The following is a 20,961-nucleotide window of genomic DNA, read 5'->3' as shown; positions in this document are numbered from 1 at the left end:
TGAAATAAAAGTAATTTTTGTTGGAACCCATTGTCCTTGTATACATTGCCACATTGCAAACTCTGCTTGAACATAAGGGCAAATGAGAAATTTTCCAGGCACCAAGTTCAGCAACTGCTTGTCCAGGGGAGCGTATTTTGATTCAGAAACATTTTGGTTGGTTGGTTTTTGGAATGCCTGACTCAGAAAATTTCCAAAACCACCATTTTCTTCCAATGAGGATTGAAACTAATTATTAAAAATCACATTTCTATTCTGAGTATTTAGCTTTACTGTGCATACCACAACAGCATATCATAATCCTGGTATCCTCTTCCATGCTTTATAATAATAGAAATTCAATTTTGTTCTGCAGACTTTGCTATTTCCCTCCTGCAAAGAAGCTTTGGCCTTGCCTGGAACAGAAAACATTTCCTCTAAAGCAAGAACAAAAGCTATTTCATGGCTCAACTGGCAGGATGATTGGTGCAGTTATGAGTACACCCTAAGGTTGTTTTCTCTCAAGTTCTTATTTATTCCCCAGAGCTTGATACACATGCTGCTAGCTCTGTAATCTTTTGAGAGCAATGTGCATCTTAGTTGGCATGGGAAACGAGAAAGCAAGATCTTCAGAATAAGCTCTGCAAGTCAACAGCATAGCACACTGTCTTTCAATGCTGCAATACCTCCCGATTCATATTCAGGAAAAACTGAAGAATTGTGCTTTCACTACTTTTCAACTGAAGGTTATTCATATTTTAGGCACCAAAGATGTATCTTTACTTTCAACGTTTAAATCAACTGTAATTTTCAATGAGCACTATACCAGCTACTAGGAAGAAAATTAACTCTATCCTAGCCGAAACCAGGACACATGTATCATGTACTGGTCTGTGTATTTATATTACAGTATGAAAAGGATTAAAACAAATAGTTTGATAAAAACCTATTGATCACTATGCTTTTGAATAGGCATGTTAGGTTCAGTCAGTCTCCAAGCACTCTGGCCAATGAATGTGGTTCCCCAGCAAAAACTACAGAGTGGAGAGCGTGGGAAATGCACTTCTTTTAGGCACGCTAGTTTCTTAATATGTAGGTCTTCATCCTAACTGGAGTTAGGTACCTGCAATAAACTACAGCCTTGAAGAGTAAGCAGAAGGGTGTCCTAGCTCCAGAACTGGCAGTATTCCAGTTTGTTTAACCAGACAATTTGTTGCAGCTGATGTTCTTTCCACTGGGATTTCAGCCCATAACCAGCATTAACATTATTTTCACACATGAGGGCACTTACTCTTCTGGGCGGGGGGCCAAAGTACACACACATTTCCAGCCATTAGACCCTCCGGCCAGGCTCTAGGAATTTTTAGAATTGGTTTGGGAAGTTGACATTAGGCTTTTGTTTCTTTTTTTGAGGATTGTATATTATAATTATAAATGGTAGAAGAAAAAAAAAATTCTTCCTGTTCAAGAGAGTGGAAATCAAGGAATGCTCAACTCAGTTGTTTCTAATGAAATGAAGTGGAGAAAATGCAATCTGCAACTTCTTATTCCACACTCGCCCACTTATAATTAACTGCCCCAGCTTGCTGAGGCCCAAATGGGCACTTCTGGAATTCTTTGTGTATTTCTACAAAGCATATTTCACGCTCAATTGAACAGATTTGAATACACTTGCTGCAAGTTTCTGTCAAATTTAATTTATAATCGTTTATTGAGAATGAAGTTTACTTGCAAACCTGGAGAAGCTTTTTAATAATTGTTTCAAATTATCCTAGATGTGCTGTTTCTGGGAGATACTGGTTATCTGTTTATTCATTTTTTTAGTTCCGGTTGTACCAGGTGGAAACCATGATTTATTGGGCAGTAAATTAAGGTTTGGGGGAGATTCTCTTGCATCAGATGTAAGAGAAAGAAGGGCTCTGTGCAATTTAAAAAGCGATCAATATAGAATACTCACCAGTGCATGGTAAGGCTATACCAGCATTTACAGAAGCAGCTCTTCTGCCTCCATCTCGTCACATATATTACCCTGGCATTATTTCCCCACTAAAGCATACACAGCAATTAATGCTAGAATAGGGGTGGAAAGGAAGAAAAACACTAGCACTCGCTGAAGTTGACATTTCTGGATTACCCTAGGGTCCAAACACAAATCTAGACCCAACTCATCCCCTACTGTAAAGGGAAACTGGCACTTCTGAGGGGCTGGGTCTTGCCTCTTGACTGTGAAGTCTAGCGAGATTTTCCATTACCCTTTACTCTCTTAAATGGTACGTAGAATTTTGGTTCATATAAAGATTTTAGCATAGACCTAGAAGTGCATCACCACTTTATATCTTACAGTGCCTTTTTATTGCAAGAGCAGTCTGACCTGCATTTATTGTGAGGCAAGTTTACGCAACAGGTAGCTCCTCAGAGTAGCTAATCACTTCAAACCTATATCCTCACTTGCTCTTCAATAACTTATCGATACACCCTTTCCATAAGCATGTAAAACCTAGAAATGCATTGAACCAAACCATTGCTCCTTTTTTTCCCTGAAGATACTCCTCTGCTTGTGACACCATGGTGAATTACACATGGGTTGCAATGTAGTCACAACTGACAGGTTCAACTTGAAGTAAGTGAATATACTTCAAGACCAGATGAAATGTTACAGAGAAAGATTATTGAAGAAAACTCTCCCTGCGAATCAAAACAACCGCAACCACCACCACCGCAACCACCACCACCGCAACAACATCATCATATCAGAGAATGCCAGTGTAACTCCAGGAGGTTTTAAATAGCTTTGTTTTTTGCAGTTGAAGAGGATACAACCCTCTGGATATAATTAAGGGAATTCCCTGTCAATACCTGACATTGAGGCAGTGCCAAATCCATGTTTCAGGAAAGAAGGTTCTTTTTCTCTTCTCTGCTCTGCTAGAACAAGAAATAAGTCCTTGGCAATGAATTCTTTTAATAAGACGCTTTTAACAGTAACTGATAAATCAGCGTTATCACCTGAATGCAGCTCACATGATCAGCCAAAACAAATTATAGCATAGAATCATATAGAAGTGAATAGGTGTATCATTCAGAACACAAATTACATAGTTTTTTCCAAATGATCCCATTGTGCACACACACATCAAGACATAATAAGAACCTAAAAAAAATAGTATAAATAAGATTATTTATACTAGTTTTTAAGATTATATAATCTTAAAAAATAAAAGTTTTATGAAATTTTATGAAAATTCTTTCACCAAATTAAATCAAAGGGAGCATATAGAGCATGTGACTTCCCATGATATCATGATACAGCCTTACTAATAGCAGCTACTACAATCACTACTTTATATTCCCCTCCATTTCTTCCTTGGAATTGTCTTGATCTCTAATATTTTCATAATTTGTTCCATTTTTCTACACCTGTAATGCTTCATTCTTTTTCTTAACTAACATCCAAAACTTACTCTGCTAAGAGAGGCCACCAGGTGGTTCAGAATACAAAAGGAAGGCACATCCTCAGTTTGCAGCATTAGTCATAGTACTTCACAACTTTTTCTTCCTGCAGTCTCTCATTTTATTTATTTTGACCACCAGCTGAATGGTCAAAATAATAAGCAATGAGCAACTCTGCAAAACAAGGGCTAGCTTGCAAATATTGAGAAGAAGCAACTAATTCACAGAAAACTGAGATATGCAGAGAGTTTCAAATGATCCTTTTGAAGAATATTACTTTGCATTTTTCTAGAATTAATTTAAATTTAACAAAGTAGTATTAGTTACAATTTTTGTTAGGTCTATCAAGACAACAGAAGAGAGTTTCCCCACTACCACCTCGTCTAAACCAAGCAATTTCCTGGGGGCCTGGAGGTGGGAAACAGCTGATAATACAGAAAAAAAATAGCTAAGAGTATCATAGACAACATGCATTACAACAAAAATGTTACCTTGGTGCTATTTTAGAATGCATTGTAGCCACCAACGTCCCAGTATGCGGCTGAAAAGCTGGGACAGCCTCATCCGTGTACATGCCTCCATTCTGTCTGTGGTTTAAGCTGACTATATCAGTCATGACAACCAAGCCAGTTTCCTAGACAATAAAAATGAAAACCACAAAACAAAAACCAGCAAGAAAAAAAAAAAAGAAGAATTAAACATGTACCAATAAAAACTTTTCTGAATAGAATCCCCCAACCCCATTCCAACATTTATGAGGTAAATTTCAATTGAAACTTGAGGATTTTTTAAAAATTTATATAAAAATGACTTAATGTGAAAATTTGTAGGCACTTTATGTGCAGAGGTTTTACGAGAAAGCTCTTGTTTGCTTGGAAAATGCATTTAAACCAATATCTAACGTTACTGGGCATGTGTAACTGTCAGGCAGCTACAGGTGAAAAATTATTACACATATTTTTCCCCTAGAATATTACATTACAGCTTTTTACCCTTCCTAAAAGTTTCCAGTGTGTTCTGCTGCAGTTAGCAGGCAGCTCTCACATCAGACATCACCAATTCTGCACTACCAGGAATGCCAAGCAAAATGGAAACTGTCCACACAGCTTCACAGTAAAAATACAGAATTCATAAGAAAGCTGTCTGCCAGCTCTGTCCCCTAAATGCACTTATTCATAAGAGACAGCAGTTCTCAGACACCAAAGGGAGTATGAGCTTTGTTCTCTTTATATACACATCCAATTATTACAAATCAGGTATGCAGCAACACACAAATACCAGCTATTAACATATGTATCTTCTCCTGAGAGTTTATGCCTCTCAGTAAGAAAAAAAAGCATCAGAACAAAAGTCCCCAACAGATCACAGGGAGAGAAGCAGTGACTCCTGCAGCACTGGATAGTAATGAGGATTTAGAGTTTATGATTAAGAGATTGAGGCATCGGGGGAATATGTGGAAGCCTATGGGGTTTAAGACAACAAAATAGAACAATTTAGCTAAATTGCAGAAAGGACAAAGGACAAAGAGACAAAGGATCAGGGTAACCTGATGAAGGATACAAAGAAAACATTACTGATCTTTCACACAGATGGCCACAGAAGCTGGCAGAACTGACGCAGGAAAGAACTTTAAAGGATTTCCAAAGGATAGTCTAAAAGGGAAAAGGCTATAATGAAAGTCTCATGTTCCACCATCTTTCCCTGTAAAAGTAACTGCAGAAGAGATCTGCAAGCTCACCCATGCCTGGAGGAACCTTCTGGTCCCCTGTCTGATTCTCCAGAGCATCAGCATGAATTCCTTCACCCAACAGGATGCCTGGCCCTCTCATCAAGATTGGCCAAAATCAAAGCACATTTCTCCAATATCTTTGCTGGAACAGAGTACTCTGTTCTCGGAAATTACTTTTCAGCCTACTCCCTGGAGAAACAGCTCTGATGTGAAAAAAAACAATGGCCTATGGAGCTGAAAATTATCCTGCAAACATGAAAGTAAAAAAGACACTCCATAGAGAAGTGAGGCTGATTCTTCCTACTGTAAACGCGAAGCGAGCATCCTTGGTGATGTCCCAGTGCCAGGGAAAGACAGAAGATCTACGGCGTCTACGTGAGGACATGCCTGGCCACCAGAAGTGCCCTTCTTCCTTCGGAGCTCCAAAAGCATCAGATACATCATATTCTGCAAGCTCTTGAAAAACCTGCAGAGAAAGGGAAGAGACTGCTCTGCTTAGGTATAAAGGCTACTTACTAAAGGTAAAGTGCAGATAGCAGTATTAAGAAAAAGACATCAGTGCCTTAAGCTTCCTTTTACCTGACTGGTTGTCAGCTGAAAACCTGTCTTCAGCAAGTAGACACTCTTATCCACAGTAGCAATGCAGACGCAGCTTGATTTTGCAGCTCTGACCTTGATGTTCACAACATCACCAGGTCTGGTCTCATTTGCTGAGAGAGCCACTGCAACCTAGGAGTGTAACATTAAATCCCATTATCTTGACTCATAATCAGCAGACAAAACTACAAAGAGCAACAAGACGCCACCCCCTCCTCTCCACTAGCTACATTGCCAATACCTGATTTTCAAAGGAGGACTTCACAGTGAACTGCAGGCTGTCTGTAACCCCTTCTCCATTCTCCCTCACGTAATACACCAGAAGACGGCCCAAGGGAGCCATGTTGTGAACTACTGGGAACCGGAGGAATGTCATGCAGACTTCAACCTCCGCTGCAGGGATACTGGTAGGTGCTAAAAAATAAATTGTAAAAATGACAGCATTATTTATCAAAATCACTCTCTTCCTGCCCCATCCAAATGCGGCAAGGCACAGAACTCTCCACCCTGGACTTGCATCCTTCCCTTGTTCCTGTTGCACATGTTCTTCTTGAACTCAGAATCTTTTCCCTTCCTTTTTCTTTTCCTTTTGTAAGCTGATAGGCAATTAGCACCCATAACATAATGAGCAGTATGGAGAAGGTGGATAGAGAATGACTACCCAGTGTTTTTCCTGACATAAAATCAAGGAAATATACAACTAAGTTATCAAGCCATTTAAAATAAACAAAAGAGGGTATCTATTGCTGCAGAACGCTGCTGAGAGAAAAAGTATAAATGGGTTTGAAAAAGGAATATGCAGTTTATAGAGCATCGTTTCACTAGCAGCAGTTAGAATCATAGAATGGTTTGGGTTGGAAGGGACCTCTAAGGATCACCTAGTTCCAACCCCCCTAGTTTGAAAATCTTTCACTAGATCAGGTTGCTCAAAGTCCCATCCAACCTGACCTTGAACAATTCCAGTGATGGAGCAACCACAATGTCTTTGGGCAACCTGTACATACAACAGCTGAGAACCAACCTTCAGTGCAGAGAGTTATTACAAATTCTTAAACCATCGATTACCAGAAGATGGGTGGGTACATCTAGGGAAATCTCTTTTACTTTTCCCCTAACTGTCTGAAACTGGCTGCTATTGCAGAAATGTTACTAGGATAGACAGACTTTTCCTTTGGCAGTTGTTGTATGCATCTTCCCAAGCATACCATGCTTTATCCCCGTTCCCTGAATTCACCAGATTTATATCTTTCTGTTGCTCCTTGTACAAACTAGGAGTCCGCACTTCATTTCCCTTCCCCATGCTAACTGCATGATCTTCTCCTTTCGTGTGATCCATGCTATCAGTCCATCTAATGTTCTCTTCCAAGTTTAAGCTCAACCAGCTTAGTAAATTGCCCTAGCCCCATCATACCACTCAGCTGATCCCAAGCCAAGCATATTACGAAAGAGTAGAGTTTTCTTAACAGAGAAAGACTACAGAAAGACTAGAGAAAATTCTCCAAGAGTTATCCCTCTTGGAGAAATTTATCTTTTTTCTATATGATTATGTGTGCAATGGATATCACTATTTTTCTTGCACAAAATTATTCTACGCCCTTTAAGAAGCAGCAAATTCAAAAAAGAGGATGCTTAGGTTTGCAGAAAGGTTGTTTTTCCCTCAAAATAGGGGCGAGTTTGCATTTCTGATGCTAGCTACCTGTTCCAGGGAAGCGTGTGATATCAACGTTCTTCTCAAAGGGAAAGGTGGCTCTTTTGCTCCTCTGCTGGGTGATGTTACTGGGCTGCAGTCCTGAAAGGACAATGTTGCCTCGCGATGCCACTTCATAATGTAGAGTGAAGTTGCAAGGACATGTGGACTTCACTGCAATCCAAGCCTCCTCTCCTACCTGCACCCAGAGACACAAAAGCAAAATATCTGGTCTGTTACAATGCATGCTTTTTATTTATAAAGCACAGAAATCTATTTGGGTTTCAGTCCACAAGAGATGTGACCCCTCTCCTAAGAAATGTGTGCACTGAAAAGTATGTTACATTAGCACTGTTTTCATGGACTTTCTTCACAATAAAAAGGGGCCTGTGTTCAGCTCTTCAATCCCTGCAAATCTAACGGGAGAATGGGCTGGGGGGTTGTATGCATTAATGAAAACAATAAAGGAATCTCTGGAATCTTGAAAGTTAAGCCTTTTGGCACAGAGCAGCTGTCAGAATTGGTTGAATTTTAGACACCCCTTCAGTAGTCCAGCCCAAAAAAGAAAGAGATGGGTTGGGGGTGGGAAGAGATGTGCGTTTGATAGTCTTTGCAGTTTAATTGAGATTATACATGGTGATTACTTTCATATGGCAAATACTAATTCAAACATAACCAATGTAGCAATGTAGCATGAAATTACTGGGAATAGATCTGAGGGAAAATGCTTTCAAATTACACAAGTCTTGACATTAATTTGCAAGTCTGGCACTCAAGGAGCTGTCAAACAAACATAAATGAGAAGAGAGCTTCTTTTTTCTGGGTAAACTCGTCTGATGCCTGCAATAGGCTTCAGAGCAGCGCACGGACTTCCTGCACTTTTTGTGCACTGAAGTCCTATACCCAGAGGTACTCGGTAAGTACTGAATCCCCTGGAGACAAAATCCCCCAAATAGTGCCAATCCCAACAGAACAGACACCGGTGCTCAGTCACAGGATTAGGACTGGGTCATGTCTGGCTGAGTAATAAGCTTCTGTGGAGCAGCCGACTTTCCTAGGAACACAAACTTCTTGCTTTGGGATATGAGGAACAGCTAACACTTGTATTAAGTAGGATTTCTTCAGCAACTTCCACTCCTGATCCTCCTGCCATTTAAAGCATAGCAATGCGCAACTGAGACTGTTAAGGCTGAATAGCAATATTAAATCCCAATGAAATCTTTTGAAAAACCTCTTTCTTCAGCACTAACAGTGTTATCTTTCCAGAATGTACATATGATACAAACCAAAATGGCAAGGACTTGAATACAAGGAGCTGCTAATGGTTAAATACAGTGAGAATGCCAGAGTCCAAGAAGTGCCTCGTGACATTAAATATTTGAAGTATTAAGAATTCCCCAGTGCAAATGATGAAACAATTCATTAAAAAATGAATGTAGCTAATTGGAACACCCAGTAAGAGCTGGCAAAGCAGGGAAACAGTTCCCACATCAGCTGGTCATCCAACTCCTAGCTTTCCCACAGAAGAATTAGTTCTAATCAGGTTATAATAAGAACAATGTGTTCAGATTAGCAGTGTATAATCCCCTTTCCATACCTCAGGAAACTTGTAAAAGATTAATTAGCCATTAAACTACCATGAAATGCAATGATAAAAAAAATGCTGTTATTTGGATACAAAGAGTCTGAAACCAACCTGACGGATCTGCTGATAAATAGAAATCTAAGTGTGTATAGTGCCAAATCCGTATTTTTTTTTTTTTTCACAAAGCAATATGCAGACCCTCAGAGCATCTTCTTGGGTAGAGAACAAGCCCTAAACAACTCTCAGTAAAACAATATGCAACAGAAATCATGGTTAAATCACATCTTTCCTTTAGGAGAAAAATCATGACAACTTTTATGTGGAAGGACTACATTTTTAGAGATGCTCCAGCAAAAACTACAAAAGAAAACAAGATAACTATGTTCATAGTTTGATAAATGAAGACTAAACAGATCCAGCTGAAATTTAAACTGGAAGTTTTAGTGGGACTACATAGCCCTAATTTGGATCTTTAGTAATTAAGTTACTTCCATTAACTTCACTTCCAATCTTTCAGCATTTGTTGACCTGAACTAAAGCATGTCATTTTCACCAAACAATTCACGTGTGAATGTTACTGCAGGTGCACAGAACATACATTCAAATATGAAAAACTGAAATGTTGTCAGTGCCTATATCCACCCTCTCGCCCTTGTCCCCACAACACAAAGGAGAATGAGATGCTGCACAAAGCGTCAAAGCCACTTTGCTTAGAACTGTGTGCAGCCCACATCGAACAATTATTTGGTGGCTGAAGTGCAGCTACTTCAATCTTTGTAGTGGAAACAATAAACAGTCCCAGGATCCCAGAAATAGAAATGGCTAGAAATATTTAATTAGAACAAAGTACTTTAAGCCAAGAAATGTAGTTGTTGCCATGATGGAATATGAAGCCAACATACCTGGAAAGGTTTATCTGGTGCCTGGAGCTGGATGTGACACTTGCTAGGCGAGTACCAGCTACTGATGGACAAGTAGTTTGGCAGATATTGATCCCCAGACGGTTTCCCATCAATCGCTGTCACTTTGGTCTTAACAGAAGTTAGATCTGAATGTTATGCATGCATAGAAAGCCTGATTTGTACTGTCTTCTTTACCCTGTATCCCCATCTCCCATTTTATACTTTCCAGCCATTCATCTCTTGTCATCTTTACATAGCAACAGTATTCTCCAAATATTGGACCCTTACTACTATGTTAAGCTGTATTTGGAGAAGCATCTTTTTATGATGGTTATCAACATCAGTTCTATTGGCAGCAAGAAACAAAGCAAGTGTTTGCTGCATTTAAATCAATAAGCTGAAGCTAAAAGGCACTGATTTCCTGTTCGTAGCACTGATTTATAAAGTGCAGGTTTGACAAGATTAGTTACATTAAAGCCTGCTAATCCTATAAAGAGCTTTCACCCACCTCCAGCCAGACGTATTGGGCAGCTGTAGGGATGGAGGGGATTTCAAACTCCACCAGGCCATTTCTTGATACCAGTTCACTTGTATAAACGTTGTCCTTTGGTGTGAGTTCAGCTTTAATTCGGATAGTGACTCTGTCAGCTGGACTTCCATCAGGGTAAGTGACTTCTACCTACAAAGTGTTCCATTTATAGAACAATGGGTTTTACATTATAGGCAATTCCAGTCAATGACAGAAACAGCAGGTGGGAAAAACACACCAGAACATGGTGTAACGTCCTGGGATCAAGTCAGTATAACCTTATATCAGCCATATGTCAGTGTCTCTAATTTTAATCTTACCTTTCCTTTGTAAGGCAGTCCAGGTTTGAACTGTTTTCTGGTATCCTTGGAGTACTTGATATCAATCAGCTGTTTCTGAACAGGTGTTGAGTCATCAAATGTAACCTGCTTGCTCCCATCAGAGCTGATCACTGTGGCCCAGATATTGACTGTGCCTCGAAAATGTTCCGGAACATCAGCTGGCATCATGTCTTTTACACACACATCAAAAACAGCAGAGCCATCAATCTACAAAGTGTGTTGGGGAACAGAAACATAAGTTTGCATTCACATTCAAAAAGCGTCTAGAAGCCAAATCTAAAGTGTAGGCACTTGATAGGAGTTTGCAGCAGTATTTTTTGAGGATGGGGAGTGGAGGGAATTAATTGGGGAGTGCATGAAGGAAGGAGGAAAGAAAGCAAGTTTCATTTTCCTCCCTTATCCATAGTCTGGACTAGCTTTGTCACAGTCCCTCATTCTCATGTTCTCCGTTACCCCATATGATCTAAAACCAGATCAATACTATGCCAACAAATTCTCATCCCCCGCCAAATCATAAACATAACATGTAAAAATATGTCATATTTTTATTATGCTGGACCCAATTATCACATTTATTCATTTATTTTCTGATCTCCCATCAGTAACACAAAATAGAGCTGTGGTATTAACTTCAAAGGGTACAGAACAGGCATTTTATTGCAGCTGACTCAATGGTCTCCCTCACCTGGGTGGTCTTGAGGACAGGGTGTCCCACTTCATGCCTGTAGTACCCTACGCCATTTATAGTCATATTGACAATTAACTTTCCTGTCACTGGTTTTCCAAATGTGTATCTGAAATGAAAAGAAGATCATGAATAACTTCCAGCTGTTTTCTGCTTTCCTGATTATATCGAGGCTAGTACCATGTGATCTGCACATCTAGAAAACAGAAAAAAAAAAAAAAAAATCACAGAAGGTTTTCCAGCTTGTTATTATTAACATGTTTTATGAAGGTTCTTACATAGGAAAGCTTCTGATGATGACCAGAAATTATCTGAAAAACCTGCAGCAGATGAGATCCAAGCTCCAGTGACTGCACCATCCTGTGGTGTACAACAATCTATAGTAATGAAACTTTATTTGGGACATGTTCCTACCTGGCATGGACAGTTCCTTTTTCGCACAGTGAAAGATCACGAATGTAGCGAGGGGGGTCAATCAGCAACTCAAATTTTGGTAATACTACAATGAAAAGAAATACAACAGAATCTTTTCAAGGAGATCTTATTGTCCAGATTATAGCAAAAGCATACACAGCTCTGACAAGATCACTGCTTATGGTCAGATGAGGGCAGTGTAGCTAACGTTAGGCAGAACAGCACTCAACAGAGAATGAATCAACAAAAGTAGCAAACCAAGACCATCTTGGCAAGATGACCTTACCAACACACCCTCAGATTTTTCTTCTTTTCAGAGGGATCTGTGTTCCAGGATTTGAGCCCAAGGTTTTTCTCTTAGATACATGGTAAAGAGGAGAACTCGCTACTGACTCCTCCACAATGTGTCAGGAATAGAGCTGAGATATTAGCAGTTGTCAGTGTCTATAAATGCTCGTGTGATCAGGTCAGATGCCATAGATGGTGTGCTGGGTGTAACGATATCCACCTTTCATCAAACAAAGGGACTTTGAGAAAAGAGGGGTTGCAAAAAAAAGAATTCAGAATTCCAAGGAGGGCTCTGGGAAAGGAAGGAAAGCACGGATACACTGAAAGCACCTTAAAGAGTTTTCCAAAGTAAAACTGAATCTCTGTTACACAAATAAATGGTGCAATATGACACTCCGTTTCAGGTCCTTTACTTCATGAAGTGTGGAGACATGAACAAAAGGCTTGGTTAAGTTGTGTCTATATCCCTGAAGTACATAGTCTCTAAAGAATTTTTCCTCATGACACTTTAAATGCCTTATTTCTCAGGTGTTTCATCTCAAGTAAAAACATTTCATAATGTTTTGTTCTTCCAAATGCGCTTGGGTTATACTCAAAGTTGATCTGGATATAACTCACCATATTTCTGAACTTCAAAGGATTTGTTGTACGTGTGCCCCTGCATTTCAGCAAAGATGAGCCATTCACCAAACACTGGCTGATCAGACAAAGGAAAACTCATATTTACAATACCTGAAAAAAGGAAACAACATACCGTGAACTCTGTGTAACTCATCAGCCCTTGTCAAGGCTTATTGAACACAACTCAGTATAAGCAGAAGCAAAGGCAAATAACAGTACACTGAGAAAAAAATAATCCAAAACTTACCACAACAAAATGGCTTCAAATTGCTCCACTCTATCATACGAGACCCCCGAGGATCCTGCATAGTGGTTTAGGAATGAGAAACATCACAGTGAAAATGAATATCACTAATACCTTTAACTCAGTTTGCAACAAAGAACTTCATTTTGCAATACATACACTTCACTAACAGCTCAAATGTAACTAACATCTCTTGAAAATTTTCTGAAAATACTTTACCAGGGGGTACTTGCTTTCTAAAATTCAGTACTCATTTAAGAACACTGCTTCTACAGCCAATGCACATAAGTAAGCACTGTCAAGCGGCAGATCTTCCACTTATCTTAAGACACCTATTTTGGATGGAATGAACTGGCCTCTGAAGACGCTTTCTTTCTATTCACAGAGGGAGCTGTACAACTAGCAAGACAATTTTTAGATGACAAAGTCAGATGAAATTAGTCCCGCTGTTTTTGTCAGCATTAAATCTGTGACTGAATGCAAACAAGAGGGTGATTTCTTCTGCTTGCTGACAGCTAAAGAAAACACATGGTTTTAAAAAAAAAAAAAAAAAAAGACTAGACACAGAAGGAACCTCTCATTCACCTCATAAGGAAGAAGACAGGAGCACCCTTTCCTTGCCATGAATTTCTATTGTCCACTATCATAATGTTTGGGTGCAGAGATGAGATTGGCCCTGCTATATCAGCCCAGCCAGATGAAGGATAGGAGAGTGTCTGCATTGAAAAGAAGGGAGAAATTGAGTGGGACTGTTACATTTATAAACCCCAGTGAAACTAGCCAATTCTTCTCAGGCTGAAAAATGGGAATGGATTTCTGAAACTGAAGTAGAAAACAAGTATATTTGTTGGTGATAACAAAAAAGCAAGACATAAAAGATCACTTAAGGACACAGGGATAGAGATAACGGCATAGGTTACAGTTGGGAATGGCCATAATGGACTTGAAAAGGTACAGACATGTGACTTGTTCCTCTTAAGGCTACAAGAATCTTGTGCCTCTACAGGATACATGCTAGATGATTGGCAGACAGATACTCACCACCACATAAGCTTCAATCTGAAAGAAAAAAAAGAAAAAAAAAAAAAGGCTTTATGAAACAAAGCGAGTTTTCTGCTTCTTTGATTAACTGCTGAGTCAACGTAAGCAAGGTATGATGCACACAGTGACAAAGTTTAAACATCTCTTCTTTGATAAGAGTAGCCTAAGAAACATATATTCATTCACACATCTAACTGGAAAAGTAATACTTTGTGCATTACCTAAATAGAGTGCTAGTCTCTGAAAAATTCTCCTAACTGCTTTGGCGTAGTTACATTGTATTTGCTAGCACTACAAATGGGTGTAGTCTCCTTCAACAGTAATGTGACCGAATGAAAAAAAACTAAATTATAAATAACAACAAGCAATCACAAGATATGCCTAAATAGATTAAGAAATCCAATCGTATTTCTGCATAAACGTACATTCGAATAAAATACAGGTTGCCAAGTATTCCATCATATTTTTACAGTGTGAAAGAAAACAATTTTCTTTACCCTGTCATTGACTGGTCTCAAGTCAGAAGTCACCATAAAGAAGTTTATCAACACTAAAAAAGGAAAAGAGGAAATTTATTAGTCATCACAGCTGACACTGAACAGAATATCTCATCCTAGAATCTACCCCTGAAAAAACGTTTTGCTTGAAAGCAGCCCTAGCATCTGGCAAGTTCTCCAAGGTCACTTTACCTTTCTGCTTGGGTTTATAGACAGGTTTATCAGTCTGGATGAACACTGATGATCCTTTGCTATCAATGGTTACTGTAGTATAGTTATGAAAAATGTAGCCTTCCTCTGCTAGATGCCGGTTGCCCCAGACTTTTAGATGTGCTTGTCCACGAAGTCCTGAAGGCACCTAGAAAACACACCATGAGGTGAGGAAGACACAGAAAAGCCTTTGAGCTTTCTGGGGAATATAATTGACATTGAAGTGAGCAAAGAGCAGCCACCTGCTGCATTTCAGTGTAACTATGTGTTAGTAATAAAAAGAAAATGAAGAACATACTAGATCTTTTACAATATATAAACTTCAAAGGCGGCAAAGTCATGCTAAAAATACGGCAGGAAATTCTCTTCTACCCTTTCTTTATCATTCAAGCAAAGTGATATTTGATCTACATGTGCAGCTTCCACTAAAGAAAGTGTGTTACATGGAGAAATCAATCATGCTATGGAAGACAGGGCTCTACCGATAGAGACAAAAACCCAAACAAACACAAAAACCCCCGAAACGAAACATGCATGCTTGCACATTTTCAACCAGTTGCTCAGAGAAATAAAAGACTTTTAAAATGACGTTAGATTAAAAATTACAAGGTAAAAAAATCTGATAATACGGAAATATTATGATAATAGGTCATAATTTGAGAGTGAAAAAAAATTAAATAAAACCGAAATCAGCAATGACACTGCAGATTTTATTCTAACAGTGAGTTACGGTCTTTGGATAAAGACATCTATAGCATTTGGTATAACTGCTGATGTTTCCTATAACATAGGTCTATATTATACCTTCTTGAAACGAATGGAATAGATACTTACATATTTGTATATTAGCAAATAAAGGGCGGGGAAGTATTAAATCCTTTCTAGAACCTAATTCCCAGACACAGTTTAACTACCAGCAGGACAGAGCAGTATCAACATCAGCCATACAGTAATTACAGAGAAGGCAAAGAAAACTCTGGGGTATGCCACCAAGGTAGAGGAAATCCAATCAGTCATGACAGACCATCACCAAGCTAGTTAGACTTCTAAGTAAATCAAAGGCTTTAATTTACTTATAGGCCAATGATAATGTAGATGATGCAATAGGCGCAGTGAAGGAGTCTACACTGTGCTACAGTAACACAACAGAACTGTTCCCAAATACCTGGATCCACTGCAAAGAAAACAGACCATTTTTCTTACGGCACTGCATAGAAAAGACTCGTTTAGACGTGACCAGCTTAAGTCAAGAGCTAGTGATGCAGTATGGAGGTTTTTTTCCCAGGGTCATATGCTACAGTGATTAATCTAGCATACTATCCAGAGCCTACAGCTCATGGTACTAGCTACTGCTATTCCAGAAGCACATCACAATTTAATATTTATATGATTTGTTCCACCCACCCCCTTTACCTCCCATCAGAGATGACATCTCCAAAGCAAGCCCTAAGTTAAGAGATCCAACACTTTTAAGACTTGTTCTTCAGTCCAGCTCCATTTTGCCTTCATTTGAAGTAATAATCTTCCACCGCAAATTACCAAACATAATACATAATACACCTCTTCCAGTTCCAAATGTTTTCATGGTGCTTAATCAACAAGACGACCAAAAACTCATATTGCTTTGAATTTACACCCCACTTTTCAAAGATCTAGGAAGAGGGATGGAGATAAAGGTCCTGTACTAGCATGGAAGCACAGCCAGATTATCTCACAGAAACCATGAAAACGGCTTCATTTTTCTCTGTATGGTATCACTCAGTCCTACATACAGCATAAACCAAACTACTTCTTTCAATGAACCACGAACTCTGAACTGGTAGCATTTAGCTCACTCCTTGGCATGAGGAAGGATAACTGACACAAGGTGCAAAGCAGGGGAGATCTTTCACAGGATGTCTTTCTGCTGTAAGAATGACTGCCTTTCACTGCACCCCAGATCTCCAGTATCCTAGTGATTCAAATATTTAAAAAGTGTGATTTACTAAGGTAAGCATACGTAATTTCTTTTTAATGGCTACTGGAACCCTCTGCCAGAATTGCATTTAAACTCATCACCATTTCACTCCACTACAAATCCTCTTTGGAAATAAAAAGTGGTTTTTGCTCCCTCCATCTCTTTAGTATGGGTAAGCTTCATTTTACGGACTATGCTGATGGCAAAAATATTACTAATGTCAAAGGCTAAAATGTAGACAAAACTGGTGAAAGCCTATGTTTTTTTAATAACATAGTAGTATCAGCATAACTAGCAGACACACAACATTCAATAATCTGCAATTTTTATGGATTTCTGTGGTCTGTCCAATGCTCCATGTCACTTAATAGCAATATGTACTGCCATTCTTATAAAATAATCACAACATAGAACTTTATGTTGAGCAATGAGCCACAGATTCCGCCACTGATTTTCTTCAGTGGTGTAAGGGCCTGACAGATGAGCTGTGATGGATTAAGCTTTGTTCTTTTCACTCTCCACTCTTCCTCTTGTGAAGGTTGCTTCCTCCTTAGTGTGTACACCGGAATGTGATCTGTATTTGTGCTTCAGCTGCTCAGAGCAATGTCTGATGTGGTTGAAGGCAAGTCCCTCATGTTTTCACCAAAAACATCTTAAAATAGTTGACACTCACCTTAAGTTTAATTGTTCCTTTATCTAAAAAGAGAGAGAGAGAGAGAGTTATTCTTCTCAAGCTAAGGTACTAACGTTTTAGCCATTTGCAGTTGAGTGAAAGGAGACCCATGTCATAGAGCTTCTAACTGCAATACCCCTTCATTATGATTTCGCCTGAAGTAGTTTTCCTGCATTGTGTAAAACAATCTGCAGGGTGAGCAAGTCAGACCCAGTAGAGTTCTCCAAAATAAACTTGGTCCACGTTTCTTTACAATTTTTGCCCAAGGTAAATCGCAAAGTGCTCTATGGTTAGAGACTACCACCAAGGCTGAGATTTCAGCACAGGGCATCCTATGCTTACAGAAGTATTTTGCTGTAAAAAGGACCTGGCTTCTTTTGGGACTTGAATAATTCTCAAAAAAACCACTCATAGAATCTATTTTGATTGCTGGATACAGCCATACCTAAGATTTCTCTTTAGCGTATGTTGTCCACATGTGTAAGCATCACTCCCTTTGAATTACTTAGCCAATTGTCAGCCAATTTCAAAGATGACAAGGGGAGGATAAAACCAGAGACAATCTGTTCCAAGAAAGGAAATGGCTTTTATATAACTTCCAGTTTTTATATACAGAAGGGTTAAAACATGATGGTTAAAGAGCCTGACTGCCTGAGCCTTGTCTACATTACAGCTTATACTGCTACTAGCGGTGGTAGAACAGCACTACTGGACTTCATTTTCACTAATGTAAATTCATTCAGTATTAAGTTGGACATAATCAAAACACTTTTTGTCTTTACACACAGGACAGAGAGGTATCTGTCTTGGATTTTAAAGACCTACCCAACTGCAAATTTTACCACCCCTCTCAGCAATACTCAGTCCTGAAGATGGGGAGATTGCATTTCCAGCACTCATTTTAAAATAAGGGTAGAAAATGATGAAGTTGTTGTAGACTTTATATTTTTCTTTAGAGTCAACTTATCTTATTCCTTATACAGCTCCCCAGTGTCAAATATTCAGGTTTCAAAAGGAAAGATATTCACTATAAAACTCTTGAATATCAATTACTCAGGGTCTCTGTATGTCTTGGTGTTCCAAAATTATTGGCTTTGGATGTTTGAGATCACATACATCAAAAGCACATTAGCACAATCGACTGAGAACGTTTAGCAATGAATTAAATATTAGTTTGGTTGCAGTTCTGTTATCACCTAAAACAATTCCCTAAGAGATATTGATGTGCTCCCACAGCACCTCAACTTATAAACTAGTTCTCAAGTTCAGAATTACAGGAACTTACCCAGAACTGTTCCGTGGCCTCGTGATACAGTTTCTCCTTTAACTACTAACTGAATCTGGACTGTTGTCTCCTTGACAGAGTTAAAGATGGTTACACTTACAGCTTCCTCAACACCAGATCGGAAAACAGAAGGTGCTGCAATCAAATAGCCCCTGAGGAGCAAAATTGGAAGTGGACTGTCAAGAACAGCAACAAGAGTGTGATCTTTATTTGTAAGCCACTTTATGTATAATGAAAGGAAAAGAACAGACTACTCTAACATATTTGCCCCTGTAGGGTCACACTTGCGACGACCAGCAGTCTAGGCCTATATTTAATACGCATAAAAAGAACATAGAAGTGAACAGAGCCTATGTGACTTACAAATCCTTAGTATTTAAATAAAGACACTAATATTGATGTTTATTGCATACATATTGCACATAAATTTATTTATATATTATATATAAACAAACTAAATATACAACTAGCTAATCATAAAAAGGCTGAAGTTCATGAAAGAATAAGGAGAAACCTGAACCTCCAGGAGAGTTTTATAGATAATGCTTTGGTTTGAAACAATTTAGATACTTCTAACATTTTTGCCTCAATTATTTTTCATGGCTCCATTTTCATAGTTCAACTTGATATGCAAAAAAAAGAAGTGACTCTCAGTGCTGATACTCAGCACTTTCTACATGTCAGACTTGCGTACATGTAACGTGTCTAAACTTCCAATTTATACAGAAGCAGCCCAGAAACTGCAGTTACAAGATTGGGCTCGAATTCTCAGTACTGCTACCACTTTTTTGCTCAAACAGTTATATCCTGCAAGTTTAAAAACCCCGGCAAAAAGGAATTATTTTAGCAGGCACACACACAGTTTTAAAACCACCCTAAACGACCTCCCATATATACTGCAACCCTTGTGTTTCTGAATGGAATCTGTACCATTCCTCTGTACTGAATGGCACCATGCCACGGACTTGTCAACTAAAAGCATTACAGACTCTGAGCTCTTTGATGCGTTGGGCTGTAAGCAACACATTTATATTCTCTTCATGACACACCTTTCTGGGGGTTTTTCTACCCAAAAGGATTTTTTTAAACGAGGCAATTCCTCACATGACTCTTTAAGCCAAATTTCTCAGCCCATGCCTTTCTACAGTTCCATGGGCCAGGTTGCTTTAGTTCATGATTAATTATCACTTTGGGATGAGTACGATGGTGTTTTACAGCCCCCAAGTCATCTTTTATCAAATTCCAACCCCATGTTTCTCTCTCAGCAGGCCTCATTGCCATGGAGATCCCATTACCCCCAAAGGAAGTTCAGATCTCTGTGGCATTTGAGTTAAATTGCATGGGGTACTTGCAGATTCAAAACCTTATGGTTGCCAGGTTTGAAAATTCATCGGAACAATAATAAGTAACAATAAAAAGTTACTACTTAGACTGCAAATTCTTGGTAAGAAAGACGTAGCTGATCTAGTTGCAGAGGGAGAAAGAGTACCATCTGCATCCAGTATGAAATGATTAGATTCGAAGTGTCACATAAGCACAGCCCTACAGTGCCATATGTGAAGCACATGTATTCACATTGTTCTAAACTGCTGCAACCCTTTCTGAAGTATCAGTCTGTTGATACGGCTTTTTAAATCACTTAATAAGTGGCATTTTAATACTAAACATTTAACTTGGCAATTAAACAGTTAACTTGACAGTGACTGGACAGATCCTTTAAGCACATTTGACTAACAGCTCTGTCAGGTTACATGAAAACTTGGCAGGACGTGAAATATTTTCTAGTAAGCAAGTGAAAATAAGTTCTCCACGGCACTCAGTTAATGCAGCTATTCACAATGTTGATGTGCTATAATAAGCGAGGGCTCAAGAACAAAGCAGACCTTAATCAAAGTTAACCTAAACACACTGGAACGAGCTGTGGATTCAATTTCTAAAAGCCAGAAAACTTTCCCCGCAGTAAGATGTTTCTCCCCGGATTATTTTCCCCACAAGAATGTTTCACATGCTCTTCGGGAGTAACCAACATTACCTTCAACCATCCCAAGCACAACGGCAGCCCCTGCGCAACACCCCGGATTCCTTAAATAATTGTTTGCAGATAAAAGCTTTGCAGCCGCTCGCTGGAGAAGCTAGAGGCAGGTATTTCTAAGGAGGCTTTTTTTTTTCCCCCCTCTCCTTTGCCTGTGCTATGCACTTTTGCACCGGCGAGTACAAACGTGCTGCTCGGCTCGGGAACCGCCGCAGCTC

The 20,961-nt window shown here is 39.1% G+C and overlaps 1 protein-coding gene across 1 annotated transcript in view; it reads right to left on the bottom strand.

Moving 5' to 3' along the window:
- The window catches only part of CPAMD8 (C3 and PZP-like, alpha-2-macroglobulin domain containing 8), a gene marked incomplete at its 5' end in the record, with an annotated part of 51,879 nt that extends 33,016 nt beyond the window's left edge, over positions 1–18,863 (bottom strand). Inside the window, 18 exons of the mRNA XM_009576805.1 lie at positions 2,836–2,898; positions 3,918–4,060; positions 5,460–5,621; positions 5,735–5,884; positions 5,994–6,166; positions 7,449–7,638; positions 9,927–10,055; positions 10,435–10,605; positions 10,776–11,003; positions 11,482–11,590; positions 11,896–11,980; positions 12,802–12,915; positions 13,052–13,106; positions 14,090–14,107; positions 14,587–14,639; positions 14,779–14,944; positions 17,427–17,449; positions 18,712–18,863. Coding sequence (XP_009575100.1) covers positions 2,836–2,898; positions 3,918–4,060; positions 5,460–5,621; positions 5,735–5,884; positions 5,994–6,166; positions 7,449–7,638; positions 9,927–10,055; positions 10,435–10,605; positions 10,776–11,003; positions 11,482–11,590; positions 11,896–11,980; positions 12,802–12,915; positions 13,052–13,106; positions 14,090–14,107; positions 14,587–14,639; positions 14,779–14,944; positions 17,427–17,449; positions 18,712–18,863 — 2,184 coding nt within the window. The remainder of the gene's footprint in view (positions 1–2,835; positions 2,899–3,917; positions 4,061–5,459; positions 5,622–5,734; positions 5,885–5,993; positions 6,167–7,448; positions 7,639–9,926; positions 10,056–10,434; positions 10,606–10,775; positions 11,004–11,481; positions 11,591–11,895; positions 11,981–12,801; positions 12,916–13,051; positions 13,107–14,089; positions 14,108–14,586; positions 14,640–14,778; positions 14,945–17,426; positions 17,450–18,711) is intronic.
- Positions 18,864–20,961: the final 2,098 nt, after the last annotated feature.

Source organism: Fulmarus glacialis, unplaced genomic scaffold (assembly GCF_000690835.1).
Source record: "Fulmarus glacialis isolate BGI_N327 unplaced genomic scaffold, ASM69083v1 scaffold37054, whole genome shotgun sequence".
Lineage (NCBI taxonomy): Eukaryota > Metazoa > Chordata > Aves > Procellariiformes > Procellariidae > Fulmarus > Fulmarus glacialis.
Note: the sequence above shows the minus strand (reverse complement) of the source record. Positions and strands in the feature narration are given on the sequence as shown.